The 25,960-nt window shown below is 40.7% G+C and overlaps 1 protein-coding gene and 1 pseudogene across 1 annotated transcript in view; both read left to right on the top strand.

Annotated features, from left to right (window-relative positions):
- Positions 1-986: 986 nt before the first annotated feature.
- Positions 987-14,374, top strand: LOC119896049 (annotated as a pseudogene).
- A 7,483-nt stretch (positions 14,375-21,857) lies between these two features.
- LOC119896062 (uncharacterized protein KIAA0930 homolog) overlaps positions 21,858-25,960 on the top strand; it is a 34,962-nt gene continuing 30,859 nt past the window's right edge. Inside the window, exon 1 of the mRNA XM_038709544.1 lies at positions 21,858-22,289. Coding sequence (XP_038565472.1) covers positions 22,145-22,289 — 145 coding nt within the window. The 5' untranslated portion in view covers positions 21,858-22,144. The remainder of the gene's footprint in view (positions 22,290-25,960) is intronic.

Raw genomic sequence — 25,960 nt, 5'->3', positions numbered from 1 at the left:
GGAGGAGCGTAGCGGCCGAGAAGGAACATAGACTTGTATTATGGAGTTTAGGTAGATGGTGCAGACCCAGTAGTCAGTCTGTATGCAGCATTAGTGACTTGAATTTGATTCTGGAGGCCACGGGGAACCAGTGGAGGTCACAGAGTAATGGAGTGACATGAGTGGGCTGATCAAAAACCAGACGCGCTGCTGCGTTCTGAACCATTTGTAGGGGTTTCACCTCACAAGCTGGGAGACCTGCCAGGAGGGCATTGCAATAGTCTATGCGAGAGATAACCATGGCCTGTACCAGAAGCTGCGTGGCGTACTGAGCGAGGTAGGGCCTGATTTTCCTTATGTTGTATAGAGAAAAGAGGCATGACCGAGAGACAGCAATAACATGGTCTGAAAAGGACAGCTGGTCATCAATCATGACACCCAAGTTTCTCACCACCTTGGTTGGAGTGATGGTTGCGGAGTCAATTTGTAATTTGATGTTATGGTGGATAGATGGCTTGGCTGGAATGACCAAGAGTTCGGTCTTAGAGAGGTTTAGTTGAAGGTGGCGAGCCTTCATCCATGCAGATATGTCTGATAGACAGTCCACACGACTTTCAGCGTTGGCCGATGACCGTGCCATTCACACTACACAACTTGCCATCTTGTGACGGCTGTGTCACCCGACGCTGGTCTCCAAACTACGTTTTGTTCAGAAAACACACGTGAAATGTGAAACGAAATGATGCGATCCTGCACACAAAACAGCTGTTGTTTGTTATTATAAAGCTAGCGATTATAAAGACGAAAAATATGGGTGAAAGAATGGATCAGCACATGCAGGTAGCAGGGATCGTCTGAGTTACAGAGAGAGCTGGAGGGGAGTAAAAAGTGTTTTGCGGTGAAAAGTAGCTGCCTGCTCTCATTGGCTGGATGTGGCTGTAGAGTCGGCCGACTCCTCCAGATATTTGGCATTCTAGATATAACAAGCCCTCCGTGTTCTCACCTGATCAGACCTGCTCAACCTGAAGCTGAGAGAGTTCTGATTGCATTTTGAGTCAACAGAGCAGGAAGAAGAAAACTGAAGGCTGAGTCAGGGTGGTTTTTATGTGGGACTGGAAGGACAGGGTGTTATACAGGGGACACAGAGGCTTTTTACTTTGGATGACAGAGTGACCATCAGGATTGATAAAGAGGTTTTGCTGTTTGGAGCCGAGAAGAATGACTTCTGTCTTGTTGCTGTTCAAATGCATTTATTAGGATAAGATGAGTGTTTGTGTGGAGGAAGAGGAGGACGGAGTAGAGTCTGCAGGATCCAGCTGTCTGTCTATGAAGAGTGACTGGTCCAAAGAGGAACCTGAATACTTCAGTAATGGACCTGGACCCTCAGACACAAAGTAAGAAACTGTTTCTAACTCATTCAGTGTTTGCTGCTAATGTTTTGCTGTTTGCCGATTGTAGAATAATATTAGGCTTCATGAGCAAAATCTACACTTACCATTCTCTCTCTCTCTCTCTCTCTCTCTCTCTCTCTCTCTCTCTCTCTCTCTCCATGCTATGTGCATATTGCATAAACAATGTCTGCCTTTTTTTTCTGGCCTGTATTGCTTTATTTCTACATTTGTGCCACACACAAAGAGAAATCATTGGTGATGTCTTCCTTGCTTTGTCCCTCAGATCTTTCACAGCCAAGTTGAAGTTCCCTGTGTATGTAATGTTGAGGCCAAGGTAAGTGGAGTTTTTTGTGTGTCATGTGTCTCTCTCTCTCTCTCTCTCTCTCTCTCTCTCTCTCTCTCTCTCTCTCCATGCTATGTGCATATTGTATAAACAATGTTTGCCTTTTTTTTCTGGCCTGTATTGCTTTATTTCTACATTTGTGCCACAGACAAAGAGAAATCATTGGTGCCGTCTTCCTCTTAGTATCTGTGCAGCTGTCAGTCACCTAGAGAAGCTGGAATCTGATCTAAGAGGACCAATACAAACTTTAAAGCTCCTAATGATCCACAGCAGTAGCAGTTTGTGTGTTTAGAGCTTCCTGAATGGCTTCATCAGAGAATATATCAAGGATTCATGTGATCTGAATAAAAACATCTTGGTGTTTGCAGAGTTCAGTCCAACAGACAGAGAGCAGAGTCTGCAGGATCCAGCTGTCTGTCTATGAAGAGTGACTTGTCCAAAGATGAACCTCCATACTTCAGTCCTGAACCTGGACCTTTGAATTCGGGGTATATTTGGGAAATGTTTGCAAAGTGTTTTTGTCTTAGTGTTTTATATTTAGGGCATGAGGTTAGAAAGTGCAGCTGTCTCTACCTGTCCTCTGTCTCTACCTGTCCCCTGTCACATTGGGAGCAGAGTCTGTCCTCTTGCGGCAGCCAGCTCTGTCTGTGGCGACTCTTTTCTATGGCCAGGCTGTGTTCACTCAGTCTGTATGTTGTCAACATTTTTCTTAGTTTAGGACATTTTATTGTACACAGGTAATTTTCCAGTGTGAATTCTCTTTTTAGGGTCAGATAACATTGTAATTTACTTTGTGTTTTGGTCGTTTCTTTCCAGTATTCAATATATTTTTATTTCTGCTTGCTAATAATTTGGTTTGGTCTGCTTGAGTTGGTGTTGCTGTCCTGAGGCTGTTGGGGACTTGTTACTGCAGAGAGCCTCAGGACCAGCTGGCTGAGGGGACTCTTCTCTGGTTTCAGCTCCTGGTATGTTAGGGCTTTGTGATGATATGTCTGGGGGTTAACTGATTTTAAGTGATTGTAAAAATTTAAGTGATCTTTTCTGTATTTTTAGTAATAGGGGGTATTGGCCGTGCTCTGCTCTGCACAGGTTATTTAGTGTCTTTCTCTGCACCTGAAGGATGCTCTTACAGAACTCAGTATGGAAAGATTCTATGATTGTTTTGTCCCATTTGTCAAATTCTTTATTGGTTCTAGTACAAATTGGAAGATTTTCAGCTAGATTTCAATTGGAATATATATTTTAATGTTTTTTTTTTTTATTGCATAGAAAGCTCTCCTTGCTTTGTCCCTCAGATCTTTCACAGCCATGTTGAAGTTCCCTGTGTATGTAATGTTGAGGCCAAGGTAAGTGGAGTTTTTTGTGTGTCATGTGTCTCTCTCTCTCTCTCTCTCTCTCTCTCTCTGTGCAGCCTCTCAGCAGCCCTGCTTTCTGTGTCCATGCTATGTGCATATTGTATAAACAATGTTTGCCTTTTTTTCTGGCCTGTATTGCTTTATTTCTACATTTGTGCCACAGACAAAGAGAAATCATTGGTGCTGTCTTCCTCTTAGTATCTGTGCAGCTGTCAGTCACCTAGAGAAGCTGGAATCTGATCTAAGAGGACCAATACAAACTTTAAAGCTCCTAATGATCCACAGCAGCAGCAGTTTGTGTGTTTAGAGCTTCCTGAATGGCTTCATCAGAGAATATATCAAGGATTCATGTGATCTGAATAAAAACATCTTGGTGTTTGCAGAGTTCAGTCCAACAGACAGAGAGCAGAGTCTGCAGCATCCAGCTGTCTGTCTATGAAGAGTGACTTGTCCAAAGATGAACCTCCATACTTCAGTCCTGAACCTGGACCCTCAGACACAGGATCCAGCTGTCTGTCTATGAAGAGTGACTTGTCCAAAGATGAACCTCCATACTTCAGTCCTGAACCTGGACCCTCAGACACAAAGTAAGAGAACTGCTACTAACTCATTCAGTGTTTGCTGCACATCTACACTTACCATACTCTCTCTGTGCATAGTTGGATCTTATCCAGCACACCCAAACTCTAGATAAACTCGTTCAGCCAGATGGTTTGTACGACACATTCGTTCGAGCAACGCACCCTGTATTTACTTAGACACTGAATGAGTTACCACAAAGTTTTTTTATCATCTCACTCATTTTATTTTTACTGGGACTATTCTTAAAGTTTGAAACATGAACTTATTAAACCCAAAATGTCTCATAGAACTTTTTATAAACACATTTTCTGAGGAGGAAACTTGATAACACTTACACTTACAGTTTCTCCCCCTCCCTCTCGAGCCTTGCTCCCATGGAGAATCTAACAGTGCCACAAAAAAAGGAATTATGTACAATCTGATAGCACCACCACAAGAGAATTACATGCCTATTAACCCAGGTTTTTACAAGTTGCAAGAAATTATTCACAACATAGAACTCACATATGAAGTTGGATGGAGCGTCCGCTGTCCAACACCCGGTCTTTAACGTCAGGCGGGTTCCTGTCCTTGGTTTGTCGGAGCAGAAACTTTCCCTACTGGTAGTTTGAACCTTCAGTCTGGACCCAGGTGTCGATCAGTGGAGTGTCCATTCCATCCTGGTCACCAACAATAAGAAAGATTAAAGTCGAACATGTGATGACTCAGTTCTTTATACGTGAGCACGAGGTGTGTAACACCGTTTTCTGCATGAGGGCCTTTCTTTCAAATGTGAGTTCCGTGTGACTTCGCCGGTAAAGATGTAGGATTTTAAATTCCAAAACTACTCCAACATCTCTATATTACCATAAACAGGTTAACAACGCAGCCCAAAGGTTTTTTTGTGTTTAATTAAAAAAACGCTCTGATAGAAACACAACTGTTATTGTTATTGAATCGTATTCATCTCGTATGAAAAACTTCAGCCAAAACAAAATAGCCTACATTAAAGACCTATCAGATACTCGGGGATCAGAGAACAAGCATCAAAGACATTAAAGACAAATAGTTTATTTAACATTTTCTTACAACATTTTAACTGTTTTAACTTCTTTAGACCATATAATGCTGCAATATTATCTTTGATTTCTATTTTGAAATGTTGTATTTGTGGTTTCTTTTTAGACCATTTTTATTTGTGAATGTAATATATTGCATATAAGATAAAGAGGCTGAACATACAGTATGTAGGCTATTCTTTAACAATGAACATCAATCTTTTCATAGAAAAAGATAATGTCTCTTTTTCATAAATAGCTGATGTTTTAGTCTTAAAGAAATATTTAAAATCTAACCAAAACAGTTTGGTTCATAAACAAACATAAAATAAATGACAAATGGTTACACTTTTGTTATTGCAAAAACACACCCAGAGTTTACTCCGTGACGGAGAGGAAGTGGCAAGGGTCTAGTTTCAGAAGGGCTAAGATAATGAGACACAGGTGAAGTTAATCAGGGAGGAGCAAACAGTCACACAAGGGGGAAGTGAAGTGAACCGAAACCAGATGATGAGAGGAAAATACCAAAGTAAAACACAAAGACTCAAGAGGAAGTAGTTAACAAAATAAACCAGGAAACATGTCTTCACAGAGAGAGGAAGAGGAGTCATGTTTCTGTGGAGGAGCAGCCGTCCTGCTGTGCTTTGTGTCAGGACGTCCTGAAGGATCCAGTCTCTACCAGCTGTGGACACTGGTTCTGCAGACGGTGCATCGCCTCATACTGGGACCAGTCTGCTTCATCAGGACACTCCTCCTGTCCCCAGTGTGGAGAAAGAACCAGAGCTGGACTGCAGACAGCCAGTCAGAGCAGATCTGTACAAAGTAAGACTGTCCATCTGTCTGCTGATGTCCTCATGTCTGAAAACAGGATTCTTGGCTTTCTTTGCCTCGCAGCATTTAAAATGTTGCTGTCTCAGCCAATCAGAAACATTTTCAATAGGATTCATTTTTCTTACTGGTTGTTTTTATGTTGGTGCTAATGAATAATTCCCACTAATGATTCTTTCTTCTGTGACAGTGGATGGCAGTCTGCAGGAGGTTTTAGATGAACATAAGATCAGTCTGAGGAGGAGATGTGAACGTGTGACTGAAGGAAGTGATGAAACAGGAAGTGGAACCCTCCTCAACAGGATCTACACTGAGCTCTACATCACAGAGGGACAGAGTGAAGAGGTTAATACCCAGCATGAGGTGAGGCAGCTTGAGACAGCTTCCAAGAAGAAGAGCCTCCATGACACTCCAATCAGGTGCCAGGACATCTTTAAAGCCTTACCTGGCCAACAGAGAGCCATCAGAGTGGTTCTGACCAACGGCGTCGCTGGCGTTGGAAAAACCTTCTCGGTGCAGAAGTTCACTCTGGACTGGGCAGAGGGCTCGGAAAACCAAGATGTCAGTCTGCTGGTTCTGCTCTCGTTCAGGGAGCTGAACTTGATCAAAGATGAGCGGCACAGTCTCCTCACGCTGCTCCATGTTTTCCATCCAACATTACAGAAGGTCCCAGCAGAGAAGCTCGCCGTCTGGAAACTGTTGTTCATCTTTGACGGCCTGGATGAAAGCAGACTTTCATTGGATTTCCACAACAGTGAGGTTGTGTCTGATGTCACACAGAAGTCATCAGTCAACCTGCTGCTGACAAACCTCATCGAGGGGAATCTGCTTCCCTCGGCTCTCGTCTGGATAACTTCCAGACCTGCGGCGGCCAATCAGATCCCTCCTTCGTGTGTTGGCAGGGTAACAGAAGTACAAGGCTTCACTGACGCCCAGAAGGAGGAGTACTTCAGGAGGAGAGTCAGTGATGAAGAGCTGTCCAGCAGAATCATCTCACACATCAAGACCTCCAGGAGCCTCCACATCATGTGTCTAATCCCAGTCTTCTGCTGGATCACTGCTACAGTTCTGGAGCACATGTTGACTACAGAGCAGAGAGGAGAGCTGCCCAAGACCCTGACTGACCTGTACTCACACTTCCTGCTGGTTCAGATAAAGAGGAAGAAGCAGAAGTACGATGAGGGACATGAGACGAGTCCACAGGAGCTGACGGAGGCTGACAGGGAGGTTCTTCTGAAGCTGGGGAGGCTGGCGTTTAAACAGCTGGAGAAAGGAAACATCATGTTCTACCAAGAAGACCTGGAGCAGTGTGGTCTTGATGTCACAGAGGCCTCGGTGTACTCAGGAGTTTGTACAGAGATCTTCAAAAGAGAGAGTGTGATCTTCCAGAAAACAGTCTACTGCTTTGTTCATCTGAGCGTTCAAGAGTTTCTGGCTGCAGTCTACATGTTCCACTGTTTCACCAGCAGGAACACGGAGAGACTGGAGGACTTCCTGAGGAGTTCCATGGAGAAATCTCTCAAAAGCAAAAATGGCCACCTGGACCTGTTTGTTCGCTTCCTTCATGGCCTCTCTCTGGAGTCCAACCAGAGACTCTTAGGAGGCCTGCTGGGTCGGACAGACAACAGTCCAGAAATCTTCCAGAGAGCCATCAACAACCTGAAGGAGATGAACATGTACATGAACTGAACTGGATCTCTCCTGACAGAAGCATCAACATCTTCCACTGTCTGACGGAGATGAACAACCACTCAGTACATCAGGAGATCCAAGAGTTCCTGAAGTCAGAGAACAGATCAGAGAAGGAACTCTCTGTGTTCCACTGCTCAGCTCTGGCCTACATGCTGCAGATGTCAGAGGAGGTTCTGGATGAGTTGGACCTGAAGAAGTACAACACATCAGATGAGGGACGACGGAGACTGATTGCAGCTGTGAGGAACTGCAGAAAGGCTCAGTAAGTCCAGATGTGATTATCAACACTGTAAAGCTGAAGCATCAGTATTACAGTAAAGATCCACACTTTACACACTCGCTCAATATAAAACCTCCACACTATAAAAGTTTCTTAAACTAGTATTAAAGCTGCTTATTGAAATAATTCTACATGTGTTAAACTCCAAATGTCTCCAAACATCATTTCTGTGTTTCTATCCATCAAGTTAGTGACACAAGTATCTTCTATCATCTTCTATCTTTCTTTGGGTGATGGAGGCTTGATACAAATCCAGCAGGAAAACTTGAGGATTAAGAGTTTGTGCTGAAAATGTTTTGACAGTCGTCATTTTATCCCAGCAGTCTTTTTATTTTTCCACTGATCCAGTGTCTGCACTCTGTTTCTATACTGTGTCTGTTTCTTGTTCTTCTTCTATACAGACATGTCCTATCTGTGATCTGCTGGAGCTAACGGCACTTGAAGCTTTCATGCAGTTATTGCTCTTCTATTTTTTCTCTGCAGTTTGGGAGCTATTTCATATGAAGGACTGTTCTGTCCATTTTCACACTTTATACAATATCTCTGATTATTGTTTGATTTAAGAGGATGTGAGGGGAGGCCATCCTCCCTCTTGAAGAGTGAACAGAACATCCCCCACTCCATCCTCATTGAATAAAAGATGCCACTTTACATTCTTTAGTTCCAACAATGAATGTCTCTTCATGTGTTTTGCTGCATTAGAAATGAGTTTGATTTAGAAACAGTAAGTAAGCTCTCTCTCTGGTAGGATTTGAATGGACTGGTCTATAAACTGGTAAATTCCAAAGCTACTTTAGTAATGTTCACTAATAGAGAGTTTTTAAAGCTTAATTTGAGAAATGATATCAGTTTGGAAACCAAAATGGTAAATCTGCTGCAGCAGTTTGTGGACAGTAGGTGGCGCTGTGAGACTGTGGTTTACCCAGGGACTGTAATCAAGAATGCATGCTCCACTGGTTTTCCTCCTAAATGAGGAGATTTAAGCAGCGACAGGCCACGTCTCCCTGTCTCATCATTGTTTCCTGTATTTCAAGACAAATCCAATAGTTTCTGGGTGCTGCAGTGCGGTACCTGTAACACACACATTTCCACTGTGGCTTTCTATGAATGAATCAGTCTTTGTGTAGCTGGTTTCCTCAGACAGCAGCTCATTACACAGTCAGCTGCTGGGACCTCCAGGTTCATTCTGCCAGTGAAGGAGAGCTCAGCGGGTTCAGTTCAGTGGAGGGATTTTATCATCACCAAGCTCAGAGAAGAAATGTCTATTTTTAGAATAAAATATCAGATTTTATTATATATTATTATAAGTTTTATATTATCTGTCATCACAGACTTTGTGGCTGTGGACTCTCAGAGACTCACTGTGAAGTCGTGGCCTCAGCTCTGAAGTCCAACCCCTCCCATCTGAGAGAGCTGGACCTGAGCTGGAACAACCTGCAGGATTCAGGAATGAAGCTGCTGTCTGCTGGACTGGAGAGTCCAAACTGTAGACTGGAGACTCTGAGGTCAGTTCATGTATTCTGCTCTTGTCCAGTGTATATCTACAAAATTTAAATCCATAACAGAAGTTTTAAATTTACTTCAGTTCTCTTATTTTCACCTCCTTCACCTGTGTCTTTTTAAAGGTTTGTCAGTGTGAAGAGTTGTATGCTGTCATGAATAGGTGTATGAATGTTGTGCTGACATTTGGATGATGTCTGTAGAAGGCTGACATTATGATGATCCATAATAACACAATGACAAAGTCCCTCTACTCATTTTAGGGAAAATCTCATTGATTAGGACATAGTAATGTTGAGCTCCACATTTAAAACCTGAACACATCTGATTGGATTAGAAATGGATTTTTATCTTCATCATTCTTTATTCAGATTGAGGGACTGCAGGTTGTCAGAGATCAGCTGTGCTTCTCTGGCCTCAGCTCTGAAGTCCAACCCCTCCCATCTGAGAGAGCTGGACCTGAGTAACAACAAGCTGCAGGATTCAGGAGTGAAGCTGCTGTGTGGTTTTCTGGAGAGTCCACACTGCAGACTGGAGGCTCTGAGGTCAGACACCAGTTTTTCCTCCTGGTCTAAGATTAATATGATGTGAATGTTGTGGTGACACTAAAGTGTAGACATAAGGCTGATATTATACTGATCCACACTGAGGATCTTAATGCTAAAGTCTCTTTTCTTCTTCAGTGGTTCAGTCCATTGACTGTGGCAGAGCAATGTTGAGCTGCACATTTAAAAGCTTAATATAACAAGAAAAATCTCCACTGGATAATTCACTCTGAACCTCTTAAACTCCTGATTTTCAGCTTCTATACCACATCATGTTTTTAAAGAAATGAGAATAAAACTACATGAATTCAATGAATAGATAAATAATCTATTTCAACTATCAGAATATATATATATTATTTGGTATCTTTGGGATCTTGAGTGGAATCTTAAATCAGTTTCTGTGGGTTTTTCTTTGTGTTTGGCTGCATAACATGAGTTTGTATAGATGGAGCCACTGGTGCAGCTCTAGAGTTTAAGAGGTGAAGTTACTATGTCTTTATTGAATAATAATAATAATAATAATAATAATAGTAATAATAATAATAATAAACTTTATTTTATAGAGCGCCTTTAAAAGCAGCTTCTCAAAGCGCTAAACATAAAATCACAGTCCACAGAAAAATACAACAAATAAAAGTTAATAAGAACAAAAATCAACATCAGCAGTCAAATGCAAGTTTAAAAAAGTGTGTCTTGAGAAGAGCTTTAAAAATGCCAAGAATCTGGGCTTCCCTTTGTTCAATAGGAAGTGAGTTCCAAAGTGAAGGAGCATAAACAGAAAAATAACAATAATATTATAATCTTTATTTGTAAAGCACTTTTAAAAAACAAGTTACAAAGTGCTTTAACAAGTGTAAGGACAATAATATACAAAAGACAATACAAAAACAATACATGATAAAAGCAAGACTAAAATACACGTTTAAATAAATATAAAATTAGTCAAATACAATAAAATAAAAGGGATAAAATAAAGTCAAATAAGATCGGGAAAGGCTCTCCTGTAAAAGTATGTTTTAAGAAGGGACTTAAAAGAGTTCACTGACCCAGCCGACCTGATTTCCTCGGGCAGGCTGTTCCAGAGCCTCGGGGCCCTGACAGCAAACGCTCTGTCCCCTTTAGTTTTCAGTCGAGACTCTGGAACAGACAACAGACCTCTGCCCGAGGATCTCAAGGTACGTGCTGGTGCGTATGGGACTAAAAGGTCAGAAATATAACAAGGCGAGAGGCCATGAAGAGCTTTAAAAGTGATCAATAGAATTTTAAAGTCAATTCTAAAACATACTGGGAGCCAGTGTAATGAAGCTAAAATAGGAGTAATGTGGTCATATTTCTTTATTCTGGTTAAAAGCCTGGCAGCTGAGTTCTGGACAGTCTGGAGTCGATCTGTAGATTTTTGGGTTAAACAAGTGAAACGGATGTTGCAATAATTCAGGCGTGATGGGATGAAGGCGTGTAAAATGGTCTCGGTGTCCTTAAAAGTTAACATAGATCAAATTTTTGCTATATTTCTAAGTTGATAAAAACATGATTGAACAAGCTTTGTGGTGTGCTGCTCAAAATTTAAATTACTATCAAACCAAACACCAAGGTTCTTTGCAACAGGCTTAATGTGATTTACTAGGGAACCAGCAGATGGCAGTATTTGATTTGCCATCTGCTGGGACCCGATGACCAGGATTTCTGTTTTGTCTGAGTTCAGCTGGAGGAAATTATTTGACATCCATTTTTTAACTTCACAAAGGCAGTTGTTAAGTGAACTCAGCATTCCAGGGTCTGTGGATCTGACGGGCAAGTATATTTGTGTGTCATCAGCATAAATATGAAAAGAAATGCCATATTTATGGATAATATGTCCAAGGGGAAGCAGATACAAGGAAAACAAAATGGTTCCTAAGACCGACCCCTGAGGCACACCATATTTAACTGGACAGACCGAAGGGACATAGTTTTTTACAGACACACAGAACTTCCCCATTTGACAGGAAGGATGAAAACCATTCTAGGGCAGTACCAGAGATCCCCACCCAGTGCCTCAGTCTGTCTAACATGATGTTGTGATCAATGGTGTCAAAAGCAGCGCTAAGGTCCAGGAGTACCAGGACTGAGCACATGCCTTCATCAGCAGACATTAAAAGGTCATTGGTGACTTTAAGCAGGGCAGTCTCAGTGCTGTGGCACTTCCTGAAACCAGATTGAAACTTTTCAAATAATTTATTTTCCAGTACAGTGAGCAGCTGTTTGGACACAATTCTTTGCAATAAAAGGCAGTTTTGAAATTGGTCTAACATTTTGTTGGAGGGAGGGATCTAAACCAGGTTTCTTTAAAAGTGGGTTCACACAAGCCGTTTTAAAATAATCAGGGACACAGCCAGTAGATAGGGAGCTGTTGAAAACAGAGATCAAATGGGCCCCAACAGAATCTATTACTTTCAGTAAAAACTTTGTAGGTATTACATCAAGTGGGCTGGAGGACACTCTCATTTGTGATACTGTTTTTAAAAGCTCAGACAAGTTGATGGGATAAAACTGGTTAAAACTCTCTTGTTGCTGGTGAGGAACCTCTGAGTAAGAGGCAGTGGTAATAGGGGCTCTGATTGACACCACCTTGTTGGTAAAATAAGGTTAAAACAGTCATCATTACTTCCAGCTGAGGCACAAGGAGGGGCTGGGTTTACCAACTGATCCACAGTCTTAAACAGAAACCTGGGATTGTGTTTATGTGTAGTTATGTGTTCAGAAAAATAGTGTGTCCTCGCATCCTTAACCATGTTATTGTAGTTAATTAATAAATCCTTCAGACTAAGGTAATGGACATGGAGCCCTGTCACCCATAGATTTGAGGTGCATTGAAGCAGCAGCACGTTGTCATTAATATTAATGAGAAATCTTTTTACTTTTTTGTATTTTACAGCTTAAACCTGCGTCCTGTTGGGTTCAGGTGTTTGGAGTTTCCATTTTCTAAACTTTACATTCTAAACCTTCTTCAGCTCTGAACAGATTATTAAACACTGAACGATTTCAAGCAGGAACATTGTCTTCTAAAGTTACATCATTTATTCTTTATTCAGATTGGGGAGCTGCAGTTTGTCAGAGATCAGCTGTGCTTCTCTGGCCTCAGCTCTGAAGTCCAACCCCTCCCATCTGAGAGAGCTGGACCTGAATTTCAACAACAAGCTGCAGGATTCAGGAGTGAAGCTGCTGTCTGCTGGACTGAGTCCACACTGCAGACTGGAGACTCTGAGGTCAGTTCACTGACTCTCTGTTTCTGTTAGATCAATTAACAATTTAACCTAATTTCTGTTCATACATAACTTCCATCCATAAGGTTGTAAATGTCCTTTTGTTCATGTTTTCATGTTTCTTGTACTAAATTTAGCCTGCAGTCACAAAGACTTGTGTTTCTTAAAGAAACTGTAGAAAATGTCCGCTGTTAGTCGTTAAAGTAAATGAATGTTTCTAATTTTTGGTAAATGGTCACATCTGTATACAGAAGATCCTCTGAACTAATATTTGTTTTAAACTGCTCAAGTTTACTGCTTGACGTAGAAATATTTCTTCGCTTTCTGGTGGTTTCAATGTGTTTTCACAAAGAATTTCTGGTCACGGATATTGATCCTCCAGCACACACACACACACACACACACACACACACACTGGCCTGAGATCAGCAGCATGTTATTATCTGTGTTGACATGAATAGGTGTATGAATGTTGTGCTGACATTTGGATGATGTCTGTAGAAGGCTGACATTATGATGATCCACAATAACACAATGACAAAGTCCCTCTACTCATTTTAGGGAACAGCTCATTGATTAGGACATAGTAATGTTGAGCTCCACATTTAAAACCTGAACACATCTGATTGGATTAGAAATGGATTTTTATCTCCATCATTTATTCTTTATTCAGATTGAGGAGCTGCAGTTTGTCAGAGATCAGCTGTGCTTCTCTGGCCTCAGCTCTGAAGTCCAACCCCTCCCATCTGAGAGAGCTGGACCTTAGTAGCAACATCCTGCAGGATTCAGGAGTGAAGCTGCTGTGTGGTTTTCTGGAGAGTCCACACTGCAGACTGGAGACTCTGAGGTCAGACACCATTTTTGCCTTCTGTACTTTTTATATTTTACAGTTTGAACCTGCATCCTGTTGGGTTCAGGTGTTTGGAGTTTCCATTTTATAAACTTCTACATTCTAAACCTTCTTCAGCTCTGAACAGATTATTAAACACTGAATGATTTCAAGCAGGAACATTGTCTTCTAAAGTTACATAATTTATTATTTTTTCAGATTGAGGTTCTGCAGTTTGTCAGTGATCAGCTGTGCTTCTCTGGCCTCAGCTCTGAAATCCAACCCCTCCCATCTGAGAGGAGCTGGACCTGAGAGGAAACGAGCTGCAGGATTCAGGAGTGAAGCTGCTGTCTGATCTGAAGGAGAGTCCACACTGCAGACTGGAGACTCTGAGGTCAGTAGAGGGTTGGAGTCAGTCCATGCTGGTTTCAGCAGTATTGTACTAAACACAGTTAGTATCAAAGCAGAGATCCAGTATTTCCTGTAAACCTCCAACCTTCTCAGCGGCTGCTTTCCTCAGTGAAGCTGTGAGAGGAGAATGGTGACAGGCTTCAGGATTGGACAGAAAGACAGAGAGAGAGAGAGAACAGGCAGTGATCATGTGTTTGAGTTGATGTGAAGACGACTCTTGTTGTTGTGTTCATGTCTCCAGGAAATAAAGCTGGATTCCAGCTGACAGCATCTCAAGATGTATAGAGACAGTGGTCCTCATTCATCAAACTGCCGGACCATCAAATCTGATCTCAAAGTGTTTGTTCTCTCATTTCAACACTAAACTGTTGATCAGTCACAGCTCTGAGATCAGTCTGACTGAAGCCTGCAAATCACTGGCTCTTATTTCAGAGAACCATCATTAATTTTACCTCTGCTGTCCAGTAAGCACAGTTGAAGTTTAGCTGTTCTGTCTTTGTATGAACATGTAGGACCTTTAACATCAAATTTATATCTGTCCATGTATCTTTAGTTTGGTCCAGATGTTTTTAGAACAGACTCCATATTTACAGATTTGTCCTGTAATATTTCAAAAGTAGATGAAATCTTCAAATGTGACTGAGCCGCTGGTTTTTAACAGCTTTGAGCCCTAACAGCAGTAAATCCATCATTACAGTGAGCAGTGAATATCTCTCTGTGTCTGCAGTCATGATGCGTTCAGGGACTCTCAGCACTTTATTTCCACTGTGTACTTGAGTGAAACCTGCAGAATAAACAGACCTGATGCCCAAAGTAATGGGATAAGAATGCATCCAGATGGAGAAGGAGAGAGGAGCTCAGTGCATCATCTCCTAGCAGTCTAGGCCTATAGCAGCATCACTAAGGTCTGGTTCAGGACTCACCTGAGTCAGCCCTAACTATAAGCTTGATCAAAGAGGAAAGTCTTAAGCCTACTCTTAAATGTGAGAGTTGAAAGGAAGCTGGCTACGCTACACAGCCGCTCCACTTCTGATCTGAACAGGACTGAAGTCCCTGCTGGTCTTTATACTGGATGTGCTGCATCACTGACTGACAGCTGATGAAGGGAGTCTCTGTAAACTCTGATTTATGACTTCTGCTGTCTTCTTCTCTCATCAGCTGGGAGCAAACTGAAAGGTGGTGGTGTTGAGAGAGGATCAGCTGTGTCCTGATGATCCAGAGAGGTTGAAGCAGCAGCATCAGCTTGTGTGTGGAGAGGCTCTGACTGGGCCATGTTACTGGGAGGTAGAGTGGAGAGGAGAGCTTCATCCAGCAGTGACTGACAGAGGAATCCCAACAGTGCTGCAGTCTGAACTGCTCTGAGATCAGCTCCACTGTCAGACACAAAGTCAAGTCCACCATCCTCCCTGTGTGTTCCTCTGGATGTGACAGAGTATCATCAGTGGATCTGGACTGCTCTGCTGCTGCTCTGTCCTTCTACACAGTCTCTGCAGACACACTGAGACTCCTCTACTCCTTCTGCTGCACACTCAGCCACCTCCTCCACCTGGACCTCCACCTGGACCTGATTCTGTCTGTTTCTGACAACAGAACTGCAGATTCACACTTATTTAAATCGACTTTTCCGCTTTGCTTTCTGTTGCAGCGCCACCTTGTGGATTGATGGAGAATTGCAGTTAATTTTGGAGGTTCATGTGAAAAAGCAGCATCCAGCCTGCATAAAGTTCCCTCTCTGAAGTTCTGCTTCTTACCACCAACACCAGACTTTTCTCTCAGTTTAACAGATAATAGTTTGTAACACAGAAACAAGAAGATAAAACCTGTAGAAAGTTTGGATTCAATGGAAGCTTCACTGAGGTCTACAAACTGAGACATCATTCTGACTCCCATTGTTATTAGTGCAGGATTATATATCTATTATCTTTTTAAAATACTCAGTTTTCTAGTATATCCCAACAGATTGTGTTGTTGCAGAAAACTAAACTAAAGAGCTGCAAAGTCTGGTGAGAATTGTCTGTGGGTTTGTCACTATGAAAGACCTTTTTCATTTTCACCTCCTCATTTGATCCGTTGTTAATATAAAAAATATTAATTAGAGTGGCTTTTAGTGAAAAGCCAGTGCTGTCTTAAACCTTGGTCACACACTGAACACCAGAACATTTTAATAACTTGTTAGTTCTTTTTTTTTTTTCTTTTGACATAAAATTAACCAATAAAAATAATATAAAAGAACTAACTCTAAACTTTTAGTGTCATTATTAGTGATGAAGATGTACATGTATATATTTGTTCTGTTTTCCTGTCAACTTATCAGCTGCATCAGGCCCATTCAAACTGGCTTCTCCAGGTTTCCTTCAATACATTTTCAAATATAAAATACTATTTATAAAATGATTTGGCTGAATATGTGCTGCTTATTATTTACTGCGATGTGCATCCATATTGCCCAGCCTGCTAATCAACATTTTAATATTCAATGTGAATCCACTGCTTCCCATCATGCATTAGTCCATAACTTAACTTCACTGTCTTGTTTTAAAATGATGTATGAGCAGTGCCTTCACATCCTGTCTGGACTGGTCCCACAGAAGTTTCTTGCTGGAACACATTTTCGCAACAAGGTTATATTTCCCGAGCTGCAGTTTATAAACTCTGAGGCCCGTCGGCGTCTATCAAAGGTAATAAAGAGTTGTATTTCACTCATTGTTCAGTCACAGTCTGGCAAGCAACCAAAGCTGGCCCTAGACCTTTGGGGGCCCTGATCAAAATTTAGGTGGAGGCCCCTCTGACCGTTCTCACTACATTTGGCACAGAAACAACATTTTTTTGTTTTTAAATAAGACCAAATGAATCTTTCTTATATTCTTAAATAAAAACACCAAAGCAAATTTCTTAAATCTTCTTTGCAAAAAGGCTGATTCTGATGAAAAACAATAATAATAAGTGGACTATACTCTGTTTTATTATATCTTCTATGTTTGATATCAAACAGGAAACAGATGATACCACCAGTGCTACTGAGCTTAATGGCAGTGCAAGACCCAGCAGATGCTGATGAACTTCTGAATGAAAAGACTGATAAAGACATTCTGACTGACTCAAATCTTTAATAACAGCCAAACAAAGGCAGACAGCGTTGTGTTTCTTTTTGAATAAGTCAACCAGCTTCTTTATGAGTGATCTAAAGTGATAGAGTGGACTTCTGATGCCTGAGTGTCTATTTGGAAATGTCAAGTCTCTGTCAACCCTTGCTGGCCCCCTGCTCACCACATCAACGTGTGATTGGTCATTCAGTCAGCTGGATCCACTGGGGGAGTAGAAACTGGAGAGCCAGGTGTGGATGATCTCAGTGGTGGAGGCTGATGGACCTGCTGTGAAATATTTAAAAAATTATAAAATATATCGACTGAATTGAAATGACTTGGTTCTTAGCATCAAATCTGAAGGATCTTCTAGTGCAAGACAATCTGCAAGACTTTGATGCCGTCTCATTCTAACTTCAGATTTTCAGCACTGGCAGCTTTGGAGGAAGCTCCAGAATCAGTCCTTCAAAACAGCTCCTCGGCTAAAGTTAGATGGACAATATAGACAGCTATAAAGGCCAGTAGCTTAAATTGGATAAGACCCTTGTCCTGTTAAAATTACCTTAATAATGCGGTTTTATACTATACTATTCTATGATACTAATACTATAGCAATTTTATGCAGTTTGTAAAAGTTGTAAAAGCTAATCACGTTTACTTTCTGTCCTTTCAGCCAGATGGAGGGTTCAGACCTGCAGCTGTCAGACCAGGTCTCAGCGCTTTACAGCGAAATGTACAGTGTACATTAATGTACTCATTACACTGAATATATGTGGTATAATAATAATAAATAAATCAGAATATTCTTCTTTCTGATTGGTCCACATTTAACAAAGACATTCAAAAAGGAAAGGTGTCTCTCTCTGAAACAATATTATAAAACAACATAAATTCTACCAAATATATTCCCCAAACTCATACTTAAAGGAATTAATCATTATCAGGGTCGTCATACATTAACTGACCTGCTGTCACATCTGAGTTATACTTTTTTTTTTACTTTAAAATTTTGACTTTGTATTTCATAATTTTGTCATGTTAAAATTAGGACACTCTGTGATTGTATTGGAAGGACGGAGAAACACTTGATTTGTGCTTTAACCACTGGAACGCAGCAAAAGGAAATTAAACTGTATATTAAAAGGTGAATGAGTCCTTTGTCAACTGTTAACCTGATTTTATTTTGTTTCTATCTCTGCCAAAGAGCACTTTTGGTTAAATAAAAAAATAATAAAATAAAATAATTTTGACTTCTGAAGTTCTAATTTAGCTTCTTATTTTATTTTTGACTTGGTATTTTAGAATTTTAAATTAAAAAGTCAACATTTCTAGTCACAATTCTGACTTTTTTTTTTACACAATTAATGTTTTTTAAAGAGCACAAACCAAAATAGCAATACCAGTGCTTCTTATAAGACCACAAATTAAGATTGAACTAATTTTGACTTAATAAATCAAAATTGTGAGACACTAAATCACAATTGTTTTCTTCATTTAGACTTGAATAGTCAAATTGTTGTCTTATCTCATAATTATAACTTAGTAATAATAATTTTGACCAAGTGAGAATGTTAAATTTTTCATAATTTACCTTCAAAGATTAAATGAATGACTTGTTCCAGCTGATAATCCTTCATGTTGCCAACCGTCTGACACAATAAATATGCAGCTTAATTGAAAAGGATGCAAAAATAAGGTTAATAAATATATTTTAATGGGGTTTTAGCTCTTAAATACCTTCAATCCTTCCATAAAATCCATGAACAAAAGTTTAATTTATCACATTCATAACAAGTTTGTGTTGTTGCTGCTGCTGCTGGAAGAGACGAACAGCATAAATGTTTGTTTCCTTAATCTTTTTATTTATTAGTAAAAAGAGAATTTACAGACATTCATATCAACTTTAAATGATATAAAAACCTGTGGAGAACACAACATGAAGATATTATAAGACATGTTCAGGGGAAATCCTTTTTTAATATATTTTTTATTGGCTTTTTCTGCGGGTTTCCTCCCACCATCCAAAGACATGCAGGCTAAGTTAATTGGTGTCTCTAAAATTGTCCTTAGGTGTGAGCGTGAGTGGTTGTGTGTCTATGTGTGGCCCTGCGATGGACTGGCGGTCTGTCCAGGATTTACCCCGCCTTCCGCCCAATGTCAGCTGGGATTGGCTCCAGCCCCCCGTGACCCTGTACGCAGGATAAGCGGTTGACGATGGATGGATGGATGTCAGCACATACATATAACATATGAAGACATACAGCATTTCATTCTCCAGGGATGCAAAAATTATTTAACATTCATTAAGGCTTTCTGACTAAAAAGTCCAGGTTAAAGCACCAACTTGAGTTCCAGTATCAGTCACTTCCATCAGGTCGTAAGTGTTGAATATAGTTGTATAGTCCTTTGAGCTTTGCAGTTTTTGAATATTCCATATATGCATCTAGTTCACTCATGAAGGCGGGGACGAATCGTTCAGAAAGGCTAAATTTACACCTGTGGATATGGAACTTGGCAAGTAAGAATAACAGATTTGTTGGCACACTCTCTATTACACTGTTCCAGTATCTAAGTAGTTTATTATTTACCTGTTGCTCTGTGGAAAAGCATAAACTCCCCACAGCAGTGTCACATAAATGTATAGTGTGAATAAGTGGGCGCAGGAAGTTAACGCCCCCCCACAGCATCCTGAAGGAACAACATCAAAAACAATCACATACTCTTTAACTGATATGGGGATTTGATCTGTAGTCAAAAAGTCTGAGTAGCTATATAGTCTCAGACAGCTGACAAGTAAAATATTATTATTAAACCAGTTTTCAAGAAGTATTGACTTGTTTTTATAGAGAATGTTCTTCTTATTCCAAATATAATGTCGGTGTGGAGAGAAGTTGTGTTTAAATAAGAGAGAGTTTGCTGATTTTCAGGGGAAATCCTTTATGCAGGAGCTCCTCAGACAATGACGTCATCTTTTGTCTTGAAACAAAGGGTGCACTCGTTTGACGACGCCGAGGTCCCGTATTGGACGGGCGGGGTTTGATGCTGCGCAACAACGGTGTTGTGCAGAATTCTGCCACCTGTCAACTTCGGTCCAGTGGCCTGATTATTAAAGTTAGTTGTGCTTTGTGTGTTTTAATAACTATTTATTTATTTTAGTGGTTTAGTTGAGACGATAACCCCGGAAGTTATGGTTATCGGTGTTGTAGCGTCTCAGAATCTGACGGGTCACAGAATTCGCTGTAACTCCTGTTCCAACTTTCAACTGACTGACGGTGATAAACAGTCCGTTAATCTCCGCGGTAGACCGGCTAATCTGCCCGATTTAACGGCAACAGCCTTCCAACAAAGCACCGAAACTGTCCTGTGACCGTCCGTGGTTCATTCCGGTCTTTAAAAGTACCTGGATTAAGTCCGTAAAGTACGTTACAACGAGCTAACGTTAGCTTTAACGGTTACGTTAGTTAGCTATCTGGTTAGCCGCTAATTTAAACCTCGACCGGGAACCTGAAGATAATGAAATGTGAGCCAAGATAACATATTTAGTGAACCAGTCATCTATTGTCTTCATTCCGGTAACTACTCCTTATTTCCTCCCCCAGCCAGCCGGGCGGGGACTCTAGTTTCAGCCGACCGCCCAGCAGCGCTAACGGGTGCGTCTGATTCGTGACCCGCTAAACACCGCGTGACATTATTTCTCACTACATCACATATCAACAGTGTGGCCACAACTAACTGCAGACTAGTTTAGTTAAACATGTTTGAAGTGTTGGAAACTAGCAAAACGGATTACAGTAAGTTAGTACAGGAAAATAAATATTTATACACAGTATGGAGCCAAATACTAGCTCATAAGTATCAGTACTAGTGTTATACTGTATTCTGTGACCCTTCAGATTAACTAACCCCAAATACTCCAAAGTGTGGAAGACCAAAAGTGAGTGACGCTAAATTAAGATAACGATAATAAATCAAATGTTTCAGTTTCTAAGTGAAAATGTTGACATAGTTTAGCCAAATGATGAGTTAAACATTTGAGGCTGGATTTTTAAGAGTCACCATCTTTAATATAAATGTATCACAAGTTTTGTTATAAATAACATGATGTACAAGATAATAATAATAATTCTGACTTATTATTTTATAATTAATGATGAAAATAGAACTAATGCTCATGACATGTCAAAGAATAATTATAAGTAATATGCAGGAATAAAAATGAACCCTTTCATACATGACGTTCACTCTTTATATACATCATTTTGATATACTACATAATTAATTAAAAGTAAGGGAGGGAAGAGGAGATTCACCAAGTACCTCACCAGTAACTGTAAAATCCTTTTATTCTCAGAAAAACAGACCCATAAAAAACTATTTTTCAATGAAATAAGATGTTCGATTTTTTTAACTTTTACTTTTAGCCAGATTTGAATTAAATATTTCTCCTGTGACTGAAAATACATCTGGCCCTGTATTCTGCCTTATTTTGTGTGTTTTATTTAAAATGATAATATCATTTGCACTTGAATAATTTTATGTGTATTTATACCACTTGCTTTTAGGGTTATATATTGGGTAAAAAAGGTTGTAGGCGTACTTTTCTTACTTGTTTAACAGTAAAAACAAACGTTAAAAAATAAATTACTTATTGATGTAATTCTTCATGGATGAAAGGGGAAGAGAATGTTCCGGGTGACAGAAGTCTCTGTAACACCGGTCCGGTGCGCTGTCTCTTTAAAAGCCTCGTGTTGTTACAGGAAGTGTGAGGGGTGTTTCCAGCTGATCTGCACAACAGAAGGACCAGAGTCTCACCCTCAGCAGCCCGACCTCCCTGCACCTTCTCCGGGCACCACAGCAGAGCGGACCGGCCGCCGGCAGGTCTGCACCCCCACAGGACGGACCTGATTCGGGATTAATATCTGGTGTCCCCCCCCCCACCACCTTCCTGTCTCCGCGCCTGCGCTCCTCTTAGCCGCCTGTTAGCTACCGTGAACCGGTGCCGTCGCTAGCTGCTAGCCCGGACTGTCATGATCCCAGCTCGGAGATGGCGTCCTTCCCCGGTTTGTGTAAGGCTGTCGGGCCCGCGGAGGAGGAGAACGGAGAGCTGGACGGGTCCCTGCAGCAGATGCTGAAGGCCATCGCCGACGAGAGGAACCGACTGAACATCCGCCAGGAGATCAGCGGACTCGGTATTTATTCACTGTGGCACCGTGTTGGGGCTCCTGCACACATGACATATCATTTATATTTAATTACACTCAGCAGCAGCTTAATTAAACATGTCGGGATCAATAATGCTTCAAGTTCACTTTGTCTCAGCTCTTTGTGGTAATTTAACCAGAGCTGATTAATCGATTGGTTGTCAACTGTAAAATTAATTGGCAACTATTTTGATGATTGATTTAATTGTTTGGTCTGATTTGAATGTGAATAATTTCAGGTTGCTCCTCTGCAACAGTAAAATGAATGTGTTTTAATATAAGATGATATAATGATAGTTATCATAAATTACAATGATGTCAGAGAGAAATCCAAATATCACACAAAATATACAAAATATACAAAATATACAAACCCTGAAGAACCTGAACATACATGAACTTTTTTATTATCCTTCATCAGAGAGAAAACATCTGTAGGAAAGTAAATAAACGACCGACATGGATAAATGTTTCATCTGCGTGTCCACAAAAGGAGATGAAACTACCAACATCCACATCTCTGGATATTATAGAATATATATTTGGGTTGTGGACAAAAAAACAAAACATATGAGGAGGTCATCTCGGGCTTTTGGGAAAACTGTGGCATATTTCCCCGTTTTCTGATGTTTTGTCGGCCAAACAATCGATTAATCGAGAAAATAAGATTCAACGACGATGAAAATGATCATTAGTTGCAGCCTTAAACATAACGGAGCAGTTGAAATGGGCACTAATAAAGATAAATATCAACATGGGCCTTTATTACCAGCGGTGGACAAAGTATTCAGATCCTCTACTTAAACAGAAGTACTGATACCACAGTGTGAAAGTACTCTGTTGCTGCTGCAGCTCATTCTGAACTCTTCAGTTTCAGACTGTTCACTCTGGATCAGTCTGCTGATCATTTACTCCATCGACCCACTGGTTGTTTGGTTTGTAAAGATTCTGCCGTCACAGTTGCCCAGTGTGTCCGACCAACAGTCCAAAGCTCAACGTCATGAACAAACATCACAGCTGCTGCAGCCACTTAATCTTAATCAGAGAAGCTGAAACCATCAGATGTGTTTGGGGATTTTTGCACGAGCTTGTTTTTTTGTTTTCAGTTAGTGACTTATTTTTTTAAGCTCAGATTTGTTGTGAAGTTTAATATTTTACCAAACAACACGTTTTCAAAGTTCTTCAAATGTTTTGTAAAGTAACAGAAGCTTAAAGGAGTAAACAGTAAAACATTTCCCCCCGGAGATCTGCAGGAAGTAGAAAGTGTCATGACATGGAAATATAGAAGTACAAGTACCTTGAAATTGTACTTGAGTAAACACTTACTGGCCACTACAAATTAAAGTCAGCGGCGTCAGTGGTAGAGCCTGACTGGTATTTTTAAAACCGACACTCATTTTGATATTTTAATATCTGATATTCTTTTTCTTCTTCTTCTTTTCAGAAACGCGTAACATAAACAAAGATTAATATAACATCTGTTATGTGCTGTCATGAGACGCCGCCAAGATAACAGCGGTTTAAAAATAAACCTTTTTTAATTGTTATAAATCCTACTTTGAACTGAAGTGCAGCTGATCGAGTCGGTGAAAAGTAGAGCGCCGTCTGGTGGACAAACTGCGCAACAACAACACTCATGACATGACTGAAGGATCCGTCTCAGGGTTAGATATATCTGCTGTTAGCTCGTGTCAGCCGATAATATCGGCACGCTGATTTATCGGTCTGTCTGTAGTGAGCAGTAAAAACGTAAACGTGTTGTGCTGAATGTAAAAGATGTGCAACGTATTTTCATTTGTATTTGATCGGGTGGTGGTCGGCCTAACAGTTATACTGTTCTGTAGTTTTATTTAAATTATTGTGTATTTGGAAAATCGTGCGAGCTTTTTGTTCTAGCTGTAAAAGTATAAAAGAGTTATACTTAAAAAAGTGCAGTATTTTCCTAGTATAAATCTCCCAAAATACATTTTACATTACTGTTTTTGTACAGATAGAGAGAGTTTTACATGTTTCTAGGTGTATTTTTTAAACTCTGGACAGAAGCAGCTGTACTGAACACATTTCCTACAGTTTGTATTATTCATATTAATTATTTATAGAACGATAAACGGCAGCTCAAAGTGAACTATAAGTGAGTAAAACCTCCGCGTCTGGATCCTGCTGCTAATTCATCACATGTACACGAAGACCAAGCGGCTGATAGAAAGCTCCGGCTCTGCAGTTGAGTCTCCTGCGGCGACGCTGACTGTTTATCTGATGGAGAACTCAATAGCGCTCTGTTCTCGACCCATGACTTCATCACTGCACATGCTCACCGCCGAACCACGGCGGCCTTGTTGTCGCCAAACACAATGAAAGAAAGGGAAGGAGCTGTGTGCGCTGAAGAGGTTCAAGTTATTTATTAAGTCAAATGTCAACAGTTCTCTGCTTCAAACTTCTGTAATGTGAATATTTTGTCTTTTTATATTGTTGGGTTTTGGACTGTTGGACAAATGGGACATTTGAAGACATCTTCTTGAACTCGTGATTTTTAAAAAAATTTTATAGACTAAGCATTAACATTTTATTGAAATAATAAGCTAATAAGTGAGTTTCTCGTGTGCAGAATTTAGCAGAAAACCCTTGATTTGTAAAAACCCGGACGTCCCTCCCTGTTCGCTCTGTTATTAACTGCACAAACACTTTTGTCTTAAATAGATTTTTGAATGGAGTCTGTACTGAGAGGAGAGGGACTTTCCTACAGGTACATTCCTTTCTTCTGGCATTTATTTGGACTAAAATGACGGATACATACATGCACCTCTCCACAAGGTGCCTTTAGTAGCTCTTCTGGAGCTTTTGATAACATCACATGATCTTCCTCAGCAGACAGATGCCTGGTTCATTTTCAGATCACTTTAAGGTTGGCTTAAAAAAACTGAGGTTCAGTGTTGTTGAGACTTTGTGTGACTAACCGACCATGAGAACACGAGTTTAATCTTTGAAGCAGGTTTGCTTCACACTTGTAGGTCACGGACTATGCTGTTATCTCACAGGCGTTTGTCTGGCGGGAGCTGGTGTTTCTTTATTCAGAGTCCGTGTCCTTGGATGGTCCTCCACAGGTCGCCCAGAGTGAGTCAGGTCTGACTCTGTCCAGCACCGTCAGCAGTGACTCAGGTCTTTACTGGAGCGAGATATGAAATTATAGTTACGGTTTATTACAACTGGAGCTTTATTTTGGTGGTTTCGTTCATCGTTCCCTTCAGTTATAATGACGCTGTACTTTAGTGATGTCACAGCAGAACGCCAGCGTCCCGCCCACTGTTCAAGTCAAGCTTGTAGACGAACCGGTCGGTGTGTTTCGATGTCAGCTGCTTTTAACAGCCAGAGCGGGAAACATAATTCAGCCAATCGTGCTGTTCCACTGACGTCAGGGTTTTAATGCTGATTCTATTCATGTAGTTTTTATGTCCAGTGAAAGTGCAGATCTGGCTCGTGTGACTTGTTAGTTGAAATAGCTGCCAAGATGGCGGCTGAGCGGCATGATTTCCCTAAAAGGACTTTGTTGCATCCTCTGTAACAGCCAGCAGGGGGCGACTCCACTCGATTGTATAGAAGTCCATGAGAAAATGAGGCTTCTTCTCAGCTGATTGATTACCTCAGTAAACAGACTGAGAAAG

Source organism: Micropterus salmoides, unplaced genomic scaffold, assembly GCF_014851395.1.
Source record: "Micropterus salmoides isolate LMB-PRFRI ecotype aquatic unplaced genomic scaffold, ASM1485139v1 Ms_hic_scaffold_9, whole genome shotgun sequence".
NCBI classification, from domain to species: domain Eukaryota; kingdom Metazoa; phylum Chordata; class Actinopteri; order Centrarchiformes; family Centrarchidae; genus Micropterus; species Micropterus salmoides.
The sequence above is the reverse complement of the archived record's forward strand: the minus strand, read 5'-3'. Positions and strand labels throughout refer to the sequence as shown.